The sequence below is a fragment of the Tympanuchus pallidicinctus genome, unplaced genomic scaffold, assembly GCF_026119805.1.
Source record: "Tympanuchus pallidicinctus isolate F22 unplaced genomic scaffold, pur_lepc_1.0 scaffold16, whole genome shotgun sequence".
In the NCBI taxonomy this organism is placed as follows: domain Eukaryota; kingdom Metazoa; phylum Chordata; class Aves; order Galliformes; family Phasianidae; genus Tympanuchus; species Tympanuchus pallidicinctus.
This window is the reverse complement of record NW_026294679.1, coordinates 31,164,146-31,181,777: the sequence shown is the minus strand read 5'-3', so window position 1 is coordinate 31,181,777 and position 17,632 is coordinate 31,164,146. Positions and strand designations below refer to the sequence as shown.

Below are 17,632 nucleotides of genomic sequence, written 5' to 3'. Positions count from 1 at the left end.
GTCCTCATGTGCTTAGCAGTACAGGTTGTTATATTAGTAGGTAAAAACTCAGATGACTTCTAAAGCAGAAATTAAAAGGAGGAAGAGGAGAGGGAGTTGGTTTGAAGGTACAGCTTTGTGGATGGTTGTGAGATTTCCAGTTAACAACAGGGTACACGGTTACATTCATAACGTGCAGGAGCTGAATTGGTACTGATCAGCCCATTGCTTTGTTTAATCAGTGGCTCACATCTAAACTAAATTTTAATTGTTTTGGGTTGCATGATCCAAGCTTTAGATTTTTATAATAATTTTCAAATCACCATGGTTTTGAAACACTTAATGTAAAAATTGTTACTCTGATTTCAGAATATGATGCAACTTAAATTGCAAAGGTGGTAATTGCCTGTTGGTTCTCACATAAGCAAGAGTGTTTGTAAACATTGACAGAATTTATTCCTACTGCATGTGTTGGTAGCTCAGTGAAGAACAGCAGTAATAAAGATATCTGTAGGTCAAATCATTTTATGTACAGTTTGAAAAGCAGGGGTTGTACCTGGTCTTTAACAGCATCAGTGCAGCAGGATGACAAATGTAAAGTGGCATTGGCAGAGCTGGCATTTTATCACATTTGCTTCAGTAATAGCATTGCTCTGTAGAGGGAACTGCTCAGGACTGCTCTGTAGAAGAAGGGGGGGCTAGTAGGGTGACTCTCCTTTCAAAATCTGCAATGTTAAAAGAGCTTCCTTGACCACATCTGCACTGCTGTGACTGCAGAGCTGTTCGAGTGTTTCTTTAATCTTGTTGTCTTCTATTTCTTGTCTCAGATGGCCTGAATGGGAGAGTAAATGCTAACTTAGTGATGTGCCATGGCACAGCCATTCCCAACAACTTTTGCAATATACGTGTTTGGAGTATTTGCTTTTTAAAATGAGCTGCTTTAGCATAGAATTGTTCACTTGGAAGGGACATTAAAAAGTGATTGAGTCCAAAGGTTAAGGTATGCTATGACTTAGGGCGCATTGTCAAAATGTCTGTTGGACACAGGCACGGGCCATCAGCCACCTTGCTAGGAAGTTGTTTGACCACCTTCAGAGGAAGCAGATTTTTCTTATTAAATATGTTCCTCTCAATGGGTATTTTGTAACCATTTGAAAGTATTTATTCTTATTTTTAAGAGTTTCACTTCAGTTTCTCTCTTTCAAAGCCTGGTTAAACAGCAGAAAAGTATTTTGAAAATATAGTACAAGCTTCACTTCAGTGTTTTTGGTTTTTTTTTTTTTTTGCCTCTGTACTTTGCTAGCCTATCTATATTGGTAAGACTCGATTCTTACTGTTACAGATAAGTCTACAGAATGTTAATGAAATACATCTTTTCAGTTCAGATCTTTTGTGTGAATGATGCATAGTCACACTGAAAGATGTGGGTACTTAGCCCTGAGCCAATTCACTACAGGGAAATATGCGTGCATTGCAAAATCCAGCTTGTCTGCCAAATACAGGGCAATGCCAGGACTTCAGAAGCAGCTCATCTTGTGGCAGATCTTTGGCAAAGCACAGCAATTGCTTTCAGTTTCCATAATTTATGCATAAAGACATAGTGAATTGTGGCATGAGATTTTTAGACTCCTGATTTCAGAATGATTGTTTTAAGCTGACACCATGCTTCCAGGATCAGTCTCTTCTTGCTTGGAAGCTTTTTCAGTCTTCCCTGACCAGAGATAGAGAGAAACTGAAATCATATCCTTCATTTGTTTTACTGAAACTTCCTATACATTCAACTGAGTGCTGATATAAAGGTGCTGTTTTATTTCAGCCTCTGGTTTGCCTGCAGTGTTGACAGAATAAAGGTATGTTGAACTGTGGAAGTGATGTGCAGACTCCATCATTCTTTGAAGACCAAAATGTTATGGTATAGGCAGGGCCTGAGACTGCTAGATGCCAGATTGGTGCATGATGAATTTATTCTAAGGCTCTGGTTTTGCTTATTCAGGAATTGATTCTGCCACAAACAGTGGAATAAAGCTTTTCTTATTTTTTTTTAGCTTAACTAATAGCTTAATCAATTTATCATGAAATAAAACCACGAGTGAGATTTTTAGAGATCAATGAAGACTGAGCCTCTTTATCCTTTACTGTTCACTGATTGCAGTATCACAAGGACGGTACGTTTCAGAAACAGCAAATACTTCAATCACAAACATCCATCTTTGCATCACAAGAGTACTTAAAATGAAGTTACCTGAATTAAGAAGACTGCACAGAAGACTCATTGAATTATATTTCACCTCGGCACTCGTATTATCATCTTGTAGAAGTTTGTGTAAGCTTTGTACTAGCTGCGATTCCTTGAAAGATTCTTCAAGGGTTTCTGAAAAATAAGCAATCAGACACCTCAGCTGAAAAGATGATAGAATGTGAAGATGCTAGCATTTTCATAAAAATAAGATCTCTAACTGGTTTTGTTTAAAAGCAGTTACATAAACAAACATGTCTTGAGGACATTCTCAGTAATGGGGAATTAGCGTCTGATCGGTAGAATTTTTTTCCTCTGGCATCATTCTGGAAGACGTTATCCTACAGATGCTATAAGACAACATTAGATATTAAATTGAGTCTGAGATACTTGGCGATACACTACGCATTAAGATGGGCTGTCTTGCTTTCCTTGTTGGTATAGAAAATTCTAAATTTAGTTGGCCTTCAGTTTCTTCTCATATATGTAGGTTTGTGGTGGTTGTTTTTGTTGTCATAAACTGAGCCCAATTTTTCAAATATGATCAATCATGCAGTTACTGTACAATCTCTTAAAATTCAACTTGCTAATAGTTACAGCATTTATAGTTTTGTAATTTTTCATTTTCAGATTAGGCAGAGCCTTTTTGTCGGTGCTTTTCCTGTACTCCTACATTCAGATAACTGTCTTGTGAAAACTTTCATCCTTTTATAGATTTCAGTGATCATTCAAGTTCATAACCAGCCCCTGTGTCTGCATTTACACCTTTTTTCATCGCTTTCTATATTTTTTTTTTGTAGGGTTTTTAACATGGCATGATACTGAATAAATTGTGCCTGTCCACACAACCTGATTATTTGACTATTTACCTTAAACAAAAAACAGACAAAAAAACCCCAAACATCCAACATCTAAACAATTCCTGAATTCTGTTCTTTCTGTCATTTTCTAGGTGGATAACCTCCTTCGTCTGAGGAGTTCTATCTAGACAGTCGTGCTTTTACTTACAAGTAGAATTTGCAGCTTGGCTGTTGCTTAATAATATGAGGATTCTGCACAGTTTAATACTTTCAGGAGAATAATACCTAAATCAATAGCAGATGCTATTGCCAGGGCGTTCAGAGCCTCGTTCTGCATGGCTTCGTGTTTGCTCATGGTCATGGAAACCAGGTGCTTCACTCCTTGTGCTTCCTGCACTGCTTTGACCACTTCCTGTTAGACAAAAGATGAAAGGACATAGATGGAAATGAGAGCTGTGAGTAGAATGGAAAGGGAAGAGATTGCATTCTTCAGTCTCCAGATAGATGGAAATGATTGGCCTGCTGCAGTATGAGCTGATGGTATGAAAATCAATGTATCGTAGGACTGGAGAAGTCTTTGGAACAAGTCATGCACGTGTGCTTAAGGCTGTTCTAATTTACTTGAAATGTTGGTACACAGAAGTATGTAGAGAGGATGTGTGCATAGATACCTTTGCATGGTCTCTAAGAGTTTCAGCTTGAATCTATTACAGTTTTTCTTTCAAGCCTTCAGACTAGCAGTGGTTTAGTTTTACACTCAAAGCCTATGCAGATAGTCTCTACTTTTTATTCCACAGCTTCAGAGTAAAGCATAGTTGGATGTCTGTACATAATACCATGATTTACAAGAAAGAGAAGCTTGTTCTAATTCGCTAGCAGGTACAGCTCACACTGGATTCATCGTTTTCAACAGACAGACAAGCAAGCTGTTTGGAGCTTGTGAAAGATGTGCAGGATACAGCTGGCTTATATTTATCATTTAAAATAAGTATTTGAAACTTATTTATTTATGGAAATAGAAAGGCGTCACTTAACATTGGTCAAGCCTTAATTTGAGCAGGGTAAAAGTTAACAAGTGACAGTCATTACCATGTTGCTTGTTTTTGTGATTTCTATCTGTGCAGTGAATTGCATTTTTTGCTTCTGTCTCTCCAGTTGCTACTGATGCTGACTAGAGATACTTTTAACAAAATGTATCTATATATGTTTTTAAGTTATATAATTGTACACACCATTTAACGTTTTACCCCTAGCTTATATGGACAAGCTTTAAAAAAAATTTAAGGAGGACGGGTTTAAAACATATGCTCTCATACTTGGGATCTGTTGTGACGCAAGATTGATGCTAGGAGCCGATTTGCTTCTCCACAAACGTCGGTGTCGTCACTGACATCGCACCACTGCACCAGTCTGTTCAGCAGCATGGGGTCTTGGCCCAAAATTTCAGCCGCGTCAGCTGAAGAGAAAAACATCAGCAGCAGACATTTACAATCTCAGTCTTTGTCCCAGAAATATGAATGTAAAATTAGCAAAGGATACTGAGCTCCATCTTGTGGTCTAAGCTGTAAATAAAGCATTGGGCTTGAATGATCTTGGGTATCTTTGCCTGCGGAATGTCAGTTGTTTCAGGACACATCTTGGAGGTAAAAACATAAATCAAGCTGTTCTTGTAAAGCTAAACTTTTCATAGGCTGCTGAAGGCTTAAAATGAACAATTCGAATGCACATACTAGTCACAGGACTGATGCTCGCTTTGATTGTGTTCTATTTTCAAGAATACATTGTGGTAATAGATTTTAGCTGAAATTTAAGAGTCTTGATTTTATTGCTTGTGATTGAGGAATTTTATATTTGACTTCATGCTGGTCATTCTGAGCTTTTCCCCATTCCCCATGTGTTTGTTTTGAGTGGCATGTTGTATGATAAACTCCAGTAATGAAAAGGCTTTATTTCTAGGTCAGATGTTACATGTTAGTCTGAGGAGATCATGGTAATCCAGTTTAGCTGAGAAAGCTGACAAAGGTAAGAGGGTGGCAAATGAAACTGGTGTAAGAGGTTTGTTCAAAGAAGGGGTCTTGACCCAGTTTGTCAGGGATTTCCTGATGTCTACCAGTGATAGATCTTTGAGACAAAAACCAATTAGTCAATATTAACAGGAACAGAAGGACCTCTTGGCTTACAAAATGCCAAGCTTCAATAAATTGTGCATATTACTGACCTTGAATTTGAGCTGCATGTCCTTTGACCATGTAGCGAGGTGCACAAATTCTTTTGCAGCTCTAAAGCAAAGATTATTGCTGTGTTCTTTTTAGTGTGACAAAGCTGACATGTTTCAGTGTGGTTTTCTATAGTTGGAGAGAAACCTGCCTTTTCTAGTCTATTTTATAAGCCTCAGCATGCCCAGTGATTGTCAGTAATTAATTTGCCCTAGATAAGGCAATTAACTAATTTAGTGTGGACTTGCTAGTAGATGCGTATTCATAAGAGTCTCAGACTGAGTTAATTAAGGGCAATGTTAGCTCTTTGGTAAACAAAATAGAAAGTAATTAAAGGTGGGAGAAGTGTGTGCTCATAGATGTAAATGGGTAAACATTGAATAATCTTCTATATCTTTTTTTTCTACTCAACATTATTATATTGGTTCTGTTTCATATTCAGAAGCTTTGTGCCAAATTTTAGTTTCTTATTAGGGCTTGCAAACAACACTAAGTTAAAAACAGTAATAATAAGTAATACAGTATTTAATATTGTAGATCTGCACTATTCTTGTGACTCAATTAAAAAAAAAATCAATAGTCTCCCCTCTCACAGTCAAGATATAACTTCAGAGAAATGACATTTCACTGACTTGCTTCAAAACCTAAGAGGTTGAACTCCTGTATATCTTGCTGTGTTGAAATTTAAATGGAAGCAGGTTTCTAAAAGCATTGGAATCAGTGCAAACTAATGAGTGCTAGATCTTACCTTGATAACTAAATTGATCAGTGTTCCAGAGCAGCTGCTCTGGTGACTTCAGACCACTGTCGTACCATTATTATAAAAAGCTGCAGCAACTTGTTTTTATGTATATGTTCTGCTAAGAAACTCAATACATTTAAAAGTTAGGATGTTGTCATAATGTTAACATAATTGTGAGGTTTTGTGCCTTAATTGTGCACTTTGCATATAGCTAGATTGTTGAGAAGCATTCATTGAAGTCTGTTGCCTTTGCATGCTCATCTCAGTGTAAAGCAAAATGATGTGAAGTGCAAGCAGATAATCCCTTAATTTCAACATTTGAGCCTTACCAAAACTAACCTGTGAAAATATATATAGAGAGAGACTAGGTTACTGGACTGGTGGTAGCAACTCATTTTTCATAAACCTCAACTCCTTTGTATTGTTTAATTCTTCTGTTTGTTTATTTTTTAGCTATCTGGCATTACAAATCCTTTCCATCGTACTCATGCTTTGTTGATGTATTTTCTGTAGAAAACATTTTCCTTTAGGCCTTTGGCATTTCTCACTGACTACTACAGGTTGTTTATTTGGTGTGTTCCTCATCTATTGAGGTTGACTGAGAGTGATGTGGGAAGGCTTTTGCAGCCCTGAGCAATGGTCTCTGTGGGAACCTCGCCAGAGGGAGTGGAATTAGGTTAGCGGGATGCTTAGCCTGTCCTCTCCCTGTACGTGCCCTATGGGACACAGGAAGGAGAAGAATTTGTAGTTGACATCAGTAAACATCAGCAATTCCCTACCTTGGCCATCTGCTAACATTCGTAGTGTTCCAAGAAGTTTAAACTGCGCAGGAGGCATCTCTGACCGTAGAAGTGCCTGAATCCGTTCTGCCACGCCTTCCTCCAGCATTTGAACCTTGTTAACAACTAGAGAATGGAATTGGTGAATAGAAAGGAATTAATGGGAAGTTAAGCCATTACACAAACATCTGAAATTATAATTATGACTTAATATAATCATTGTTCTGAATCCAGTGTTCCATTATGCTTTTAGCAGAAATGTCCAACTTAGTAGAAAAGTTGGAGATAAGGTCAGGACAGACCAACTATTTAGGTCTGTGTTTTGAGCTAAAAGCTTTCAAGAAATTGCTGTTAGAAGACTTCTGGGTCTTTTGATCTCAAGCCTCCCCAGAACACAGTAAAAAACAGGATAAACACAACACTCTTGTTTCTCTTTGTATATCTTGTAAAAGATTTCTATTCACTTGCCCACTTGCTTGATCAAGGCTTTTTCTGTTCTTGCTTATCTTAACTGAGCTGAGTGGCAGAAATGACTTGCATAACCGTACTGGTTGCATATGGTGTTTCTTTTATTTGAGCTCGCTGGTCCTCTGTTGTTCATGCCTTTGTTTCTTTGCTTTCCTCTCTCAAATCTTGCCTTTGCTCCTTGTTAGTGTAGTAATCCCTGGTAATAATCAGAAGCTTGTCTGGAAAGAGTCCTAATGCTGCTTAACTGTGCTACCTAAGCTGCTTCCTCCAGAGCAATTTTCCTCCAATCTTACATGTGCCTTGCAGGATATGTAGGCGACAGTGAAAGGAGTAAGATGTGCCACAGAAATCTTCCTGACTGGGAAGAAACAAAGGTATATCTCAATACAAACGGAAGCAATAGAAGCCAACTAGCAAGTAGTATGTTGTGGGGCTCTTGTTTATTCAAAGCAGTGACTATATATAGAAATGTTTACTCAACTAAGCATGCTGGCTAGTTGACGTAATAAGTCTATGCTTTAATTTTCAGAAAATAATGTTGGTGCCTTGTTCTTATTTGAAGTGCTCTGCAGCAGTGTGAGGACTGTGGTGTGGGGTGCTGTTCTGTTAGGTCTGTAGTAAAATCTTCTTGGTCTGAGTTGAACTTTCACATGGAAGCTGTAGTTTAGAGATTAGAGGTAACAGAGTTTTCTGGTACATTTATTAAAGATCGTGAGAGTGGAGTTTTAAAACTCTTACACACGCAACATTTCCAGGAGATATGGGCTTTATAGAAGAACGAATTTATAATGTCTACCGAGTGTGGTGAGATAGCTTATAGTACAAAACATGGGGTGAAGTTATAAGTGTTACGTGTTTTTGTCTTTAACCTCTGTGTGCTTTTAATGTGAAATCACTTCAGCAGCTGACAACGAGATCAGGCTGTATTATATTTAGGTCCCTTGTATATCTGGTAAGTCCAGATGGGTTACATAATATGCTTCTGTAGGGTGGAAAAAACTCAGTTGTCCTCCAGAATACGGAGGACTGGAATTGGTGACATGGACATAACTGCACAGATCTCCATTAAATGACCCAGCTTTACAAAAAATCACAGTAAATCTGTCGTGTTCAAACTGTACCTGGGACAGCAAGGTTTCGAAGTGCACTGAGTGCTGCATGTTGAACAGAGATGTCTTCACTCTCCACGTGTTTTTCCAAAAGATCCAGAAGCTGATGTATGACTCCCACCTGTACCATTCGTACACAGTTGCCATCTAAGGAAATAGGAGAAACCAAGCAGGTGGGGGAGGTGAGATGAGAATCGCTGGTAAAATTTAAGTAATATGAATTGAGAATTCAGAGAGTCTTTGCCTGGTCTCTTATAACGTTTTGAAAAGATTGAGATGGAAGCTTTTGGCAGTAGTTTTTAGAAGCTTCAAATCTTTAGAGAGAAAAGTGAACATAAGCTGCCTGTGAACTGATGCTGAGATGCATCCTTGAGTAAGACATGGCTTGACAACTCTTTCTAGAGCCATTCACTGTCAGATTAAAAGCCATATCTTTACCAATAAATTTCTTTCTCCAGTACTGCTTTAATTTCCCTTGTATATATGTGATGGAATTCTAGTGGTGTTTCACATTTCTCTGCAGGATAGCTTTAATACTCCAATTTTGCTATTCTACTTGTTTAAGAGACTACTGTGATACTATCTACCTTATCCAGCAGTTGTTAGTCTGATTACTTGTTTTGTACAATGACTCCTCTTTTTATATAGTAAGATTGTTAGATTTTTTTTCTTACCTGTTCTGAGAAACGCACTTTGTGAAATAAGTCTTTGTTGCACTCATGAAACTAGAAAAAACTCTAGATTTAGAGAGTTTGTATGTGTTCAAACCTGGAGAAAGAGTGGATTTGTGCTTTCCAAAGAACAATGATTTGGGGCAGTATGTGCTCCACGATTCTTTTTGAGTATCTGTCTGTCTGTATTGTCTCCCTTTCTTTGAGAACACTCTGCAGGGATGACAACTCTTTCATTATCAGAAGTTCTTTAGCTCCCTTTGATAGGAAATGTGATTGAGTTCTCTTAAAGAGTTGAAGGAAACTGCTACCCTCCACATCTTTCCTGAATGAAGTGTTTTGAAGATGCCGTTTGGCAAATATTTTTCTGTATTTGATTATTCTGTTTAGTTAATCACATTGCAAGCAAAGCATCTTCTTGACACCAGTCAACGTTATTTCATTGCTGTGTTCTTACTGTATGAATACTTGTTGATAAAAGATGGCAAAAAATTGTCAGTGCTACTCAGGAGGATCACATCCTCACGTGGGATAATGAATTACTTATTTAGCTAATACAGTCTTAGTACATATTTGACCAAAAGTAGGTTTAGTTGATTCTGCTAGCTGCATGCCTAAAATATACCAATTTCTAGTTTCTTGTGTATGCTGCTTAAATGGCCATATGTAGTAGTTTTTAAGGCTTGTGCTGGTCTGAATGCTATTTCTACTCCAAAGCAGTAGAAACTATTCCCTTTTGAATGTTCCCTTTTGAACCAATAGCACTGCTCTTTTAGTGTTTTTTCTGCTGTTGCATTTCAGTTGGTTGCATGTTTTTCTTCCTAAGTTTTTGTGTGTACAATAAGAATGTAAAAGTATTTGAGTGTGAGTAGATATTTTCATGAGTAAACTGTTAGTCAGAGAAGTACTTCAAATTTCATTCGTGCAAAATTTTTTTAATTACAGTTTCATGTCTGCATTCTGTAAAGAGGATGATTGAAGAACCACAAGTAAAAACATGTTCTCTTGCCTGGCCCTAATCTTTGGACATTAGAGTATAAGAGGAAAGTTGCCTAGCTCTATTAAGGAATAAGTTATCAGAAAATAGACTGTTTTAGTCTGACAGAATTCTACGGGCAAAAAATGCCTTAACCTCCATACAGGCTAATCTTCACTGAACTTAATTTTTCTACACCCCCAACCTTTCAAACCAAAGAATGGCTAAGCATCTTTTTCCTCTTGTTGTAGAGTACAGGTAGTGGAACCCAGTAGCGACTGCCTTGCTTTGATTGTTCCAGAGTTCCAAATTGGTTCCCTCTCTTATGGATTTTTGCTTGGCTAGTAGCAGAATTTAGTGGCTCATAGTTAAGTTGCTAGGAACAACCATCTCGATAGCTGCAAAAGGTGCAATTTTTCACTGCTTTAGAAGTCAGTTGATGCTGACATGGGGTTTCCATGGGATTTCTTTTCATAGATTAAAGCTATGCATACAGCAGTGGCACAAACTGGGATGTGAAAAGGATTATTCAATTTTTCCCCAAGAAATATCTAATGGGGTTGTGGGAGAGATGGAGGAGGAAGAGGGAGTGACAAAGCAAGCCATTCAGCTGAGTAAATGGAAGATAGTGACTTGAAAGGCACAGAGGGCTTCATAGTCAGTGACACACAATGGCTGATTAAGAGCTAAGTCAGAGACCACGAATAAAGGAAGTATAAGGAGGATGTAGGGGAGAGGTAGGGAGAAACACATATGGTAGTCACAGCTTTTTTTCTAAAGCTTACTATATTGCTGACCATTCAGAGAGATCTGAGGGAGTCCTTTCTGATAATTAAATTAATGGAGAAAGTCGAGCAGTGTTGAAAAAGCTCTTTTTTGTTTGAACCCAGTTTGATCCCAGTACAACAGCTGTCAGTGGCAGAGGCATGGACAGAAAATGTAGGTTTTCCTCTGACTGATTCAGCACAGTAAAGCTTCCCAGGAATCTCTTCATAAGAGTTTCTCTGTTTCTCTCTGCATCGTATTAAAGCTCAAAGATCTCTAAAATAGGAAAGCATGAAAGATAAAAATGACTTAACTTGAGCTTTTTTGTCTGTGTATTTTGAACAAATGAATTTGCTATGAAACTGTTCCAGAGTCTCATCTCTATTAATATGGGTTTTAGGTAAAACAAAGTATGAATGCTTGCATCCCTGATCACCCTATTTTTGACCATTGTTCCTTAGATTATTTCAACATTAGTTTTTGTTACTTAAAAGTATTCAAGTCTCCAGCCTGCAGAAAAGCAAGTTATTAAGAGACGTGCAGCAAATGAAATCTAATAGTGTTGCTTTTCCCTCTACTTATAAACAGTGGCTTTTTAGGTATGATGGGTAGAGAACAATCAACCTTACCATTATTTTTGTAAAGCTGACAATAACCGATCCTCCTGACTCTGCATGTTTGGATATGAGGCAGGTTCCAGCATTCTGGGAGAGAATGCCACATCCCTTAGACAAAATTTAGCATGTACTTATCTGAGGCATAATAAATGGAGAATGTCAAGTACATCTTATGTCTGTTTGTAGATAGCCACACAGTGAGTTATTCCATCTGTCTTTGGAGGGATCCAGGGGAAAATCTGAATCGATGACAACTTCAATTATTAACAATGACAACAACCTTTAAAACCTTTGACTGATGTTTCCTTTGGGATTTGGGAGTGGGGTGCAGTGTAAGCATGCAGTTCTTGAAACTTATTTTTTCATTTGCCTAAAATGACAATAGGGATAACAGGGACACCTAAACTTAGGTGCCATTAGAAGTCTTCAGACTTTTTGCAGTGTGTCTCAAATCAACTTAAAGACTTAGAGAAAACTCTAGGTCAGCTATGTGTATGGTCTGGAATGATGTTTTTTTTCTGCTTCACAGATACACAATCTATATTACAAATAAATTTTTAAGTTTATTGGTTAATCCGAATATTTGAAGTATATACATGGGCTTGAAGCAGTAAATGAGAAAGAAATAAATGGCTCGAGGCCATGTAAATGTTTTAATCTGACAACTGGCTTTAAATTCAAAGCAATCTGTTAGGCCAGTTTTGAAAGTGAAGTGTTAGAAGCTGTATGTGGACTGACCAGCCTTGGGTACAGCTGCAATGGCCTGAAATTCTACCTGCACAGAGGTATTATCTTCTGCCAAGAGGCAGTCATAGTAACATTAGATGGCTTGAGCCAGCATATAGGTGACACTTGAACGGAAACATGGGAACGTGAGCATACAACTGCTATAAATAAGGAAAGGATGATGTCTGAGTAATCCATTGGGTTATGAAACAGGTTGCAGATGTGTCTGTCAAGGAAATGGAAGACAATGAGCAAATGGCAACTCCTATTCCAATGGGATTTTGTGATGTTCTTTGTATCTGGAATGTGTGGGTTGTTGGTTTGTTTTACCTCCAAGAAGCAGAGAGACGATGAGATCGGATGTGGCCTTCACAACGCATGTGTCTTCAGCTTGTGAACTGCCCTGGAGCCTCAGCAGGATGTCGGATAGGACCTCTTGCACACCTGCCTCCACCAGCTGAACTTTCAGAGCATCTGCAGGCATCAGAAAAGCACACTAAGAGTTGGGTCATTGGGTTATTTGTGAAGTGTCTGAAGCAAGGAAGCAAAGTCCTTTACTTTAAGCTAGTCTCTCTTCCAGATGTGCTCTTTTTTGTTGATTGTTTTTTGTTTTGTTTTTAACAGACGTCTTGGTGCCAGGATGATACCACAGGCTGAATGAGCAAAGCTTCAGAGCTGATCCTTAAAGTTTGCTGTATTGCCAGTTAAGAGTTTTCAATTTTAAAATCTTCATCAGGTATCTAGATACCTTTGAATGCTTACCATCATAGAATCACTGAATATTTGGGGGTGGAAGGGTCTTAAAAGCCCACCAAGTTCCAACCTCTTGCTGTGGGCTGGTTGCCATCTGTTAAGGCTGCCCAGCGTCCCATCCAACCAGGCCTTGAACGCCTCCAGGGATGGGACACCCACAGCTTTTCTGTTCCAGTGCCTCACCAACTTTGAGTGGACAATCTCCTAATATCTAATCTAAATCTTCTCTCTTTTAGTTGAAAACTGTTCCTCCTTGTCCTATCACTATCAGACTGCGTTAAAGTTTGTCAGTGAAAAAAATTTAGTCTGTTTTTCAGTTGCAAAGTCATGTTCTCCCTCAGTTCGTACTTTACTGAAATAGAGTGGAAATGACTACTCTCACCTTCCTTTTTATTATCTTAACTTCCAAGTTTTGATCTTGTGGTTTATTTCCACTGAAGGGGTTACTGATTTCCACTAGTAGGATCCCATAGCAAGCTCAGATCTAAAGCTAAGCACCAGTATAATTTTCTCTCCTCCTTCCAAGCCTTACCATTTTCTGCAAGCGCTTGGAGGACTTCAAAGATGATTTCTAACCTCTCATGGTTCTCTGCTCTTCTCAGTTGTTTCACCAGCTGTTCAGCAACCTTTGTCTTGCTCAGAGCTTCCTTAGCTGTATCTGTACATGTGAAAAAGCCAGCATTAGAAATTTTTCTATGTTCGATAAAATGTTAAAATTGTCTTCATGTAATCAGAAATGATAGAAGTTAAATGGGTTTTGAAAGGTTTTATTTGTAGATTATGTCACTTCGGACAGCATGGAGAGTGCAAAACTCTGTTATCACTTCTTTACACTTTCTTTTACTTAATGCTGTTTTTGTTTACTTTCTGTAGCTATGTTTTATAATAGCTGTAAAATTAACCCTAACTGTAGCTCTGCTTACCCTTATACATCCATCTATAGTATGATATTTCATTTATCAAATTGGCTCTTGACACATGCCAGTTTGCTTTAGCAGTGTATTTTCTTCTTTGATTAGGTTAAATGGCTTTAATCTTGCTAAGATCTTGAACTTATGCGAGATACGTGTGAACCCTGTTCTTTGCATCTCCCACTGTAGGTAGGAAGCAACAGTTTAAACTGTAGAGTCAGACCATGTAGAAGGTGAGGTTACTTCTGTTTGGTCTTCCTCTTCCATCACTACTTTGTGTAAGGTAGCACAGATTAAGTTGATGTAGATGCCTTTTTCTTGAAAATTGTGTCAATTCAAAGCTAAGCTGTTTCATTAAGGTTTTTATACACTAATTATTAAAAAGTAGTAATTTTTAGAATTTCATATTCCGTATATGAATAGTTGAAACGATGTCAATTTACAGTAGGTAAAGTTATGCTATCTATACTTCTTTATGGAGCAAAAAAATATTATTTTGAGATGATCCAGCAGTTGCTGATACTCCAGGACAGAGTAGCTACTTTACTAACATGGATGTTGTGACCAATTCCTGATTATGTACCAGTAGGGGATAACAAAAAAAAAAAAAAAAAGAAAACAAAATGCCCAGCAAAACAAAAACCCTTCCAGATGTGTGGGCATTCTGCACATAAAGGGAGAGGTGTGAAGATGGCATTTTCCTGCAAGATATGAAGGCATTTACTTACCAAGGTCTGCAAGATTGCATAAGGCCAATAGGTCAACGTGGACAAGTGGTTCACTCTCTGCGTGATCAGTCAATATTCGGACCAGTGATGGGATGACTCCTACCTTTACCAGCTCTTCCTGAAGATCACCTGGTAATAGCAAGTACAGAAGTTAAGGGTGGTTAACTAGAGACCAATTAATGAAGTAAAGAGGATCCAACTGAGTTGCTCTGTAGCAAGATAATCCAGTTCATTCTTGCAGTGCTAGATTTCATGCAGCTTTGATATCGTGAGTTCAGACTGGTATGTGTATGTGAAAAATGCTGATTCAGGACAGTTCTGCTAGGCCTCCTGGTTTTACTTGGGCCTGAGTAGTTAAAAAAAAAAAAAAAAAAAGCCAAAAAAAAAACCAACAAAAAAAACAGATTAAGGCAGTTGAATGAGTATTTGTACGACAAATACTGATTTGTAATGATTTGTACGACAGCTTCTAGTATAAGTTCTGATGGACTAGATAGCAACGTGTCTCTTGGTAACTGTCCTAAAATGGAGAGAGGAACATACATTGGCTTATTTCTTTCAGGGAGTAGCAACCTGTGCTGTATTATCCATTGGCTTCCTTCATCCTGAGGGGCAGGGACATACCTGCTCTTTGTTAGTAACAATTATTTTTTGAGGAAGAAAAAGGTTACATTAAAGTATTCTAGGAGAATAATCCTCTTCAGTATTTTTTTTTTCCAGTTTTAATTGCTCTGAATCTTGAGAGTCAGGAAATGCTTGAGTTCTATCCATCTTCTGTGTTTTCATAGGCTGAGAAAGGTCCTCAGACCAATGCAGATCAGTGTAGCTCGAGGGAAGTCAGTGAAGTACAGTGGATTGAAATTAATTTGTTCCTAGTTCTTATATGCTAATAACAGTTGTTTCTGCTTTGCAGAACTATTGAGAAAACAGTTTAGTGGTTTTGTAGTTTTAGTTATGTAGTTATGTAATTATGTAGTTTTATGTAGTTTTAGTTAGAATGAAAAACTAGTCTTTACTTTTGAGAATGGCATGAACAGAAATACAAAGCTGATCAGGGATTGTTGCTTAATGTTGCAATAACATTGCTGTCATGAAAGTGTCTTGCTGAGACCTAGACTGCACTTCAGTTGGCAGCATGTACGACCAGCACCAGGAAAAGCAGCTGAGTGCTATTGTACAACTTATAATCAGGGAATCACTGGACTAATTTTCAGGAGGGTAGTAGAGTCTGTACCAGATACGTATATGCATATGTATGTGCTTGTATTTCATAGCAGTAGGACAGAAGGCATAGTCATGGTTTTCTAGATAAAGCTGCGTGGTTCCCCACTAGAAAGATAAGGGAAATTACATGGAGAGAAACTGATAATACGTACTGGTTGAGAATCTCCGTATTAGCTCCACTAAGCACTAAGTATTTTGATCAGGGTAGGAATTAAAGATGAAAGAAAAAAATCTAGAGAAATCTATTGGGGCAATTAAGTGAAAATAGTATCAATTTGTAGGTCAGCAGGATAGCTGGTATTCTGACTGTATGGAAGCCTTTACATCACAGATGTTTTCTGTATTCAAAGAATGTTCTTTAATGAAGAAGCAGTTATGTCATTATTAGTTCTTTTTAGTGTGTTTCTTTTTTTTTTTTTTTCTTCTGACACACTTTTAAAGAAATGCTTTGCCTTCTAAACACTTACTGTGTTGGATGAAGTCAATGACCTTCAGGATTTGGCTTCAAGGCACTTCTACGCAGCTAATTAAGATTCATATGAAGCTCTGCTACTCTTTGAAGATCAGGAGCATTCAGTCTCTGGTCTGACAAATATGTATTACCACACAATCAAAATATATGGGGAAACTTAGAGTTTGAGTTGTTTGGAGTGCATTCAGCCTGGCAATATATGAGCTGTGTGAACTGTATAATAGAAGGTTGAAGAACATTGCATGCTCAGGTCTCAAAGTGTAGCTTGTCATTCAAAAAAATTTCTTGCAGATAGCAAAAATAGGGTTCTCTGAAATAGATACTTACGATTATCATAACAGATGCGACCAATAGCCCTCCCAGCATGAAGCAACATGTCTTGGTCTGTGCTTTCCAGAAAAGGTATCAAGGTCAGAACCAAATCTGCTTCAATACACAGTTTCTTCATTTCATCTGCATTGTTAAAGGAGAGGCACTGTAGTCTTTGCCAATAGAACAATTGCAATTGCAAGACCAGTAACTGGTGAGCATTAAAATGTGGAAAAAACACAGCTAACATGCTATAACGTGCCCTGTAGTAACGTTGTATGTGCTAAAATACAACCTACCATTCTTAGCTATCTCTGAAAGCACCTGGGCTGCTTTTACTGCACATCGTGGATTGCTTTTCAGGATTTTTGCCAAAGATAGGAAGATCCCACTCTCTTGGATTAGGCGGAAGGTCCTCTGCTCTGTAACAATAACAGTGTTTACAACACTTGCTATAGATTTGGAACTACTTAGGCTTTGCTTGGTTTCCTAGAGTTATGAGAGTGTATCTTTGGATCCAAGGTTTTGGTTTAACGAGGTACTTAGTCTGTCCCAGTCTAAATATATGGGAAAACTCATCTGCTTAAATTGTAGCAAGTGTCTGTCCATCTGATTATTCTACTTAGTGCTGAATTGAAGCACAGGTGGCAAAGCAAAGAGGAAAACATTTTCATCTTCTCTGACTATAAAAAGATGCTTATGTAAGACATGGGAAGTCATGGATTAAGATTCTATTCCTGATGTGTGGCCTAGCCATTAATTTTGTAGGTATGCACAATATCTTTTATTAGACCAGCAATTAGAACAATCAACTCCCTCAGACTTTTTGCATCAAAAACATGACTAATTGTCCTTAAAGTAGTAAATCACCATTCACCAGGGTATTCAGATAAATTCAGGTTTGTCATTTCTGGAAAGTCTGCAGAGTCCTTAAGATGTTATCCTAAGGAGAGAAAGAACTATTTATTCAATTCTTGTCTGACTGGTGGAGGTCTTAGACCAGACCCTAGACAACAAAAATGAAATGAATGCTGTCCGATGAATGAAACAGTTGATGAACTTTCTTGATATAAGAATTAGAATCTTTCTGATGCTATAGTTAGCAACCTATCAAAGGATCCCATCTAACATGCTTCTCTTTCAAAGCAGAT

General features: G+C 37.9%; 1 protein-coding gene across 1 annotated transcript; it reads right to left on the bottom strand.

Moving 5' to 3' along the window:
• Nucleotides 1-677: 677 nt before the first annotated feature.
• LOC128077945 (rap1 GTPase-GDP dissociation stimulator 1-like) lies at nt 678-16,620 on the bottom strand. Its single transcript, XM_052677651.1, has 10 exons — nt 16,500-16,620; nt 14,477-14,605; nt 13,370-13,495; nt 12,415-12,558; nt 8,342-8,476; nt 6,753-6,878; nt 4,332-4,471; nt 3,301-3,427; nt 2,222-2,350; nt 678-811 (listed from the first exon to the last, which is right to left on the bottom strand). The coding sequence occupies exons 1-10, from the start codon at nt 16,618-16,620 to the stop codon at nt 678-680; spliced, it is 1,311 nt and encodes a 436-aa protein (XP_052533611.1).
• Nucleotides 16,621-17,632: the final 1,012 nt, after the last annotated feature.

Coding starts and splice junctions, on each gene's coding strand:
- LOC128077945 (XM_052677651.1), bottom strand. CDS start 16,620: ATGAAGAAACTGTGTATTGAAGCAGATTTGGTTCTGACCTTGATACCT. Junction 13,496..14,476: donor ATGCAATCTTGCAGACCTTG/GTAAGTAAATGC, acceptor TCACATGTACAG/ATACAGCTAAGGAAGCTCTG. Junction 8,477..12,414: donor CGTCTCTCTGCTTCTTGGAG/GTAAAACAAACC, acceptor CTATTTCCTTAG/ATGGCAACTGTGTACGAATG.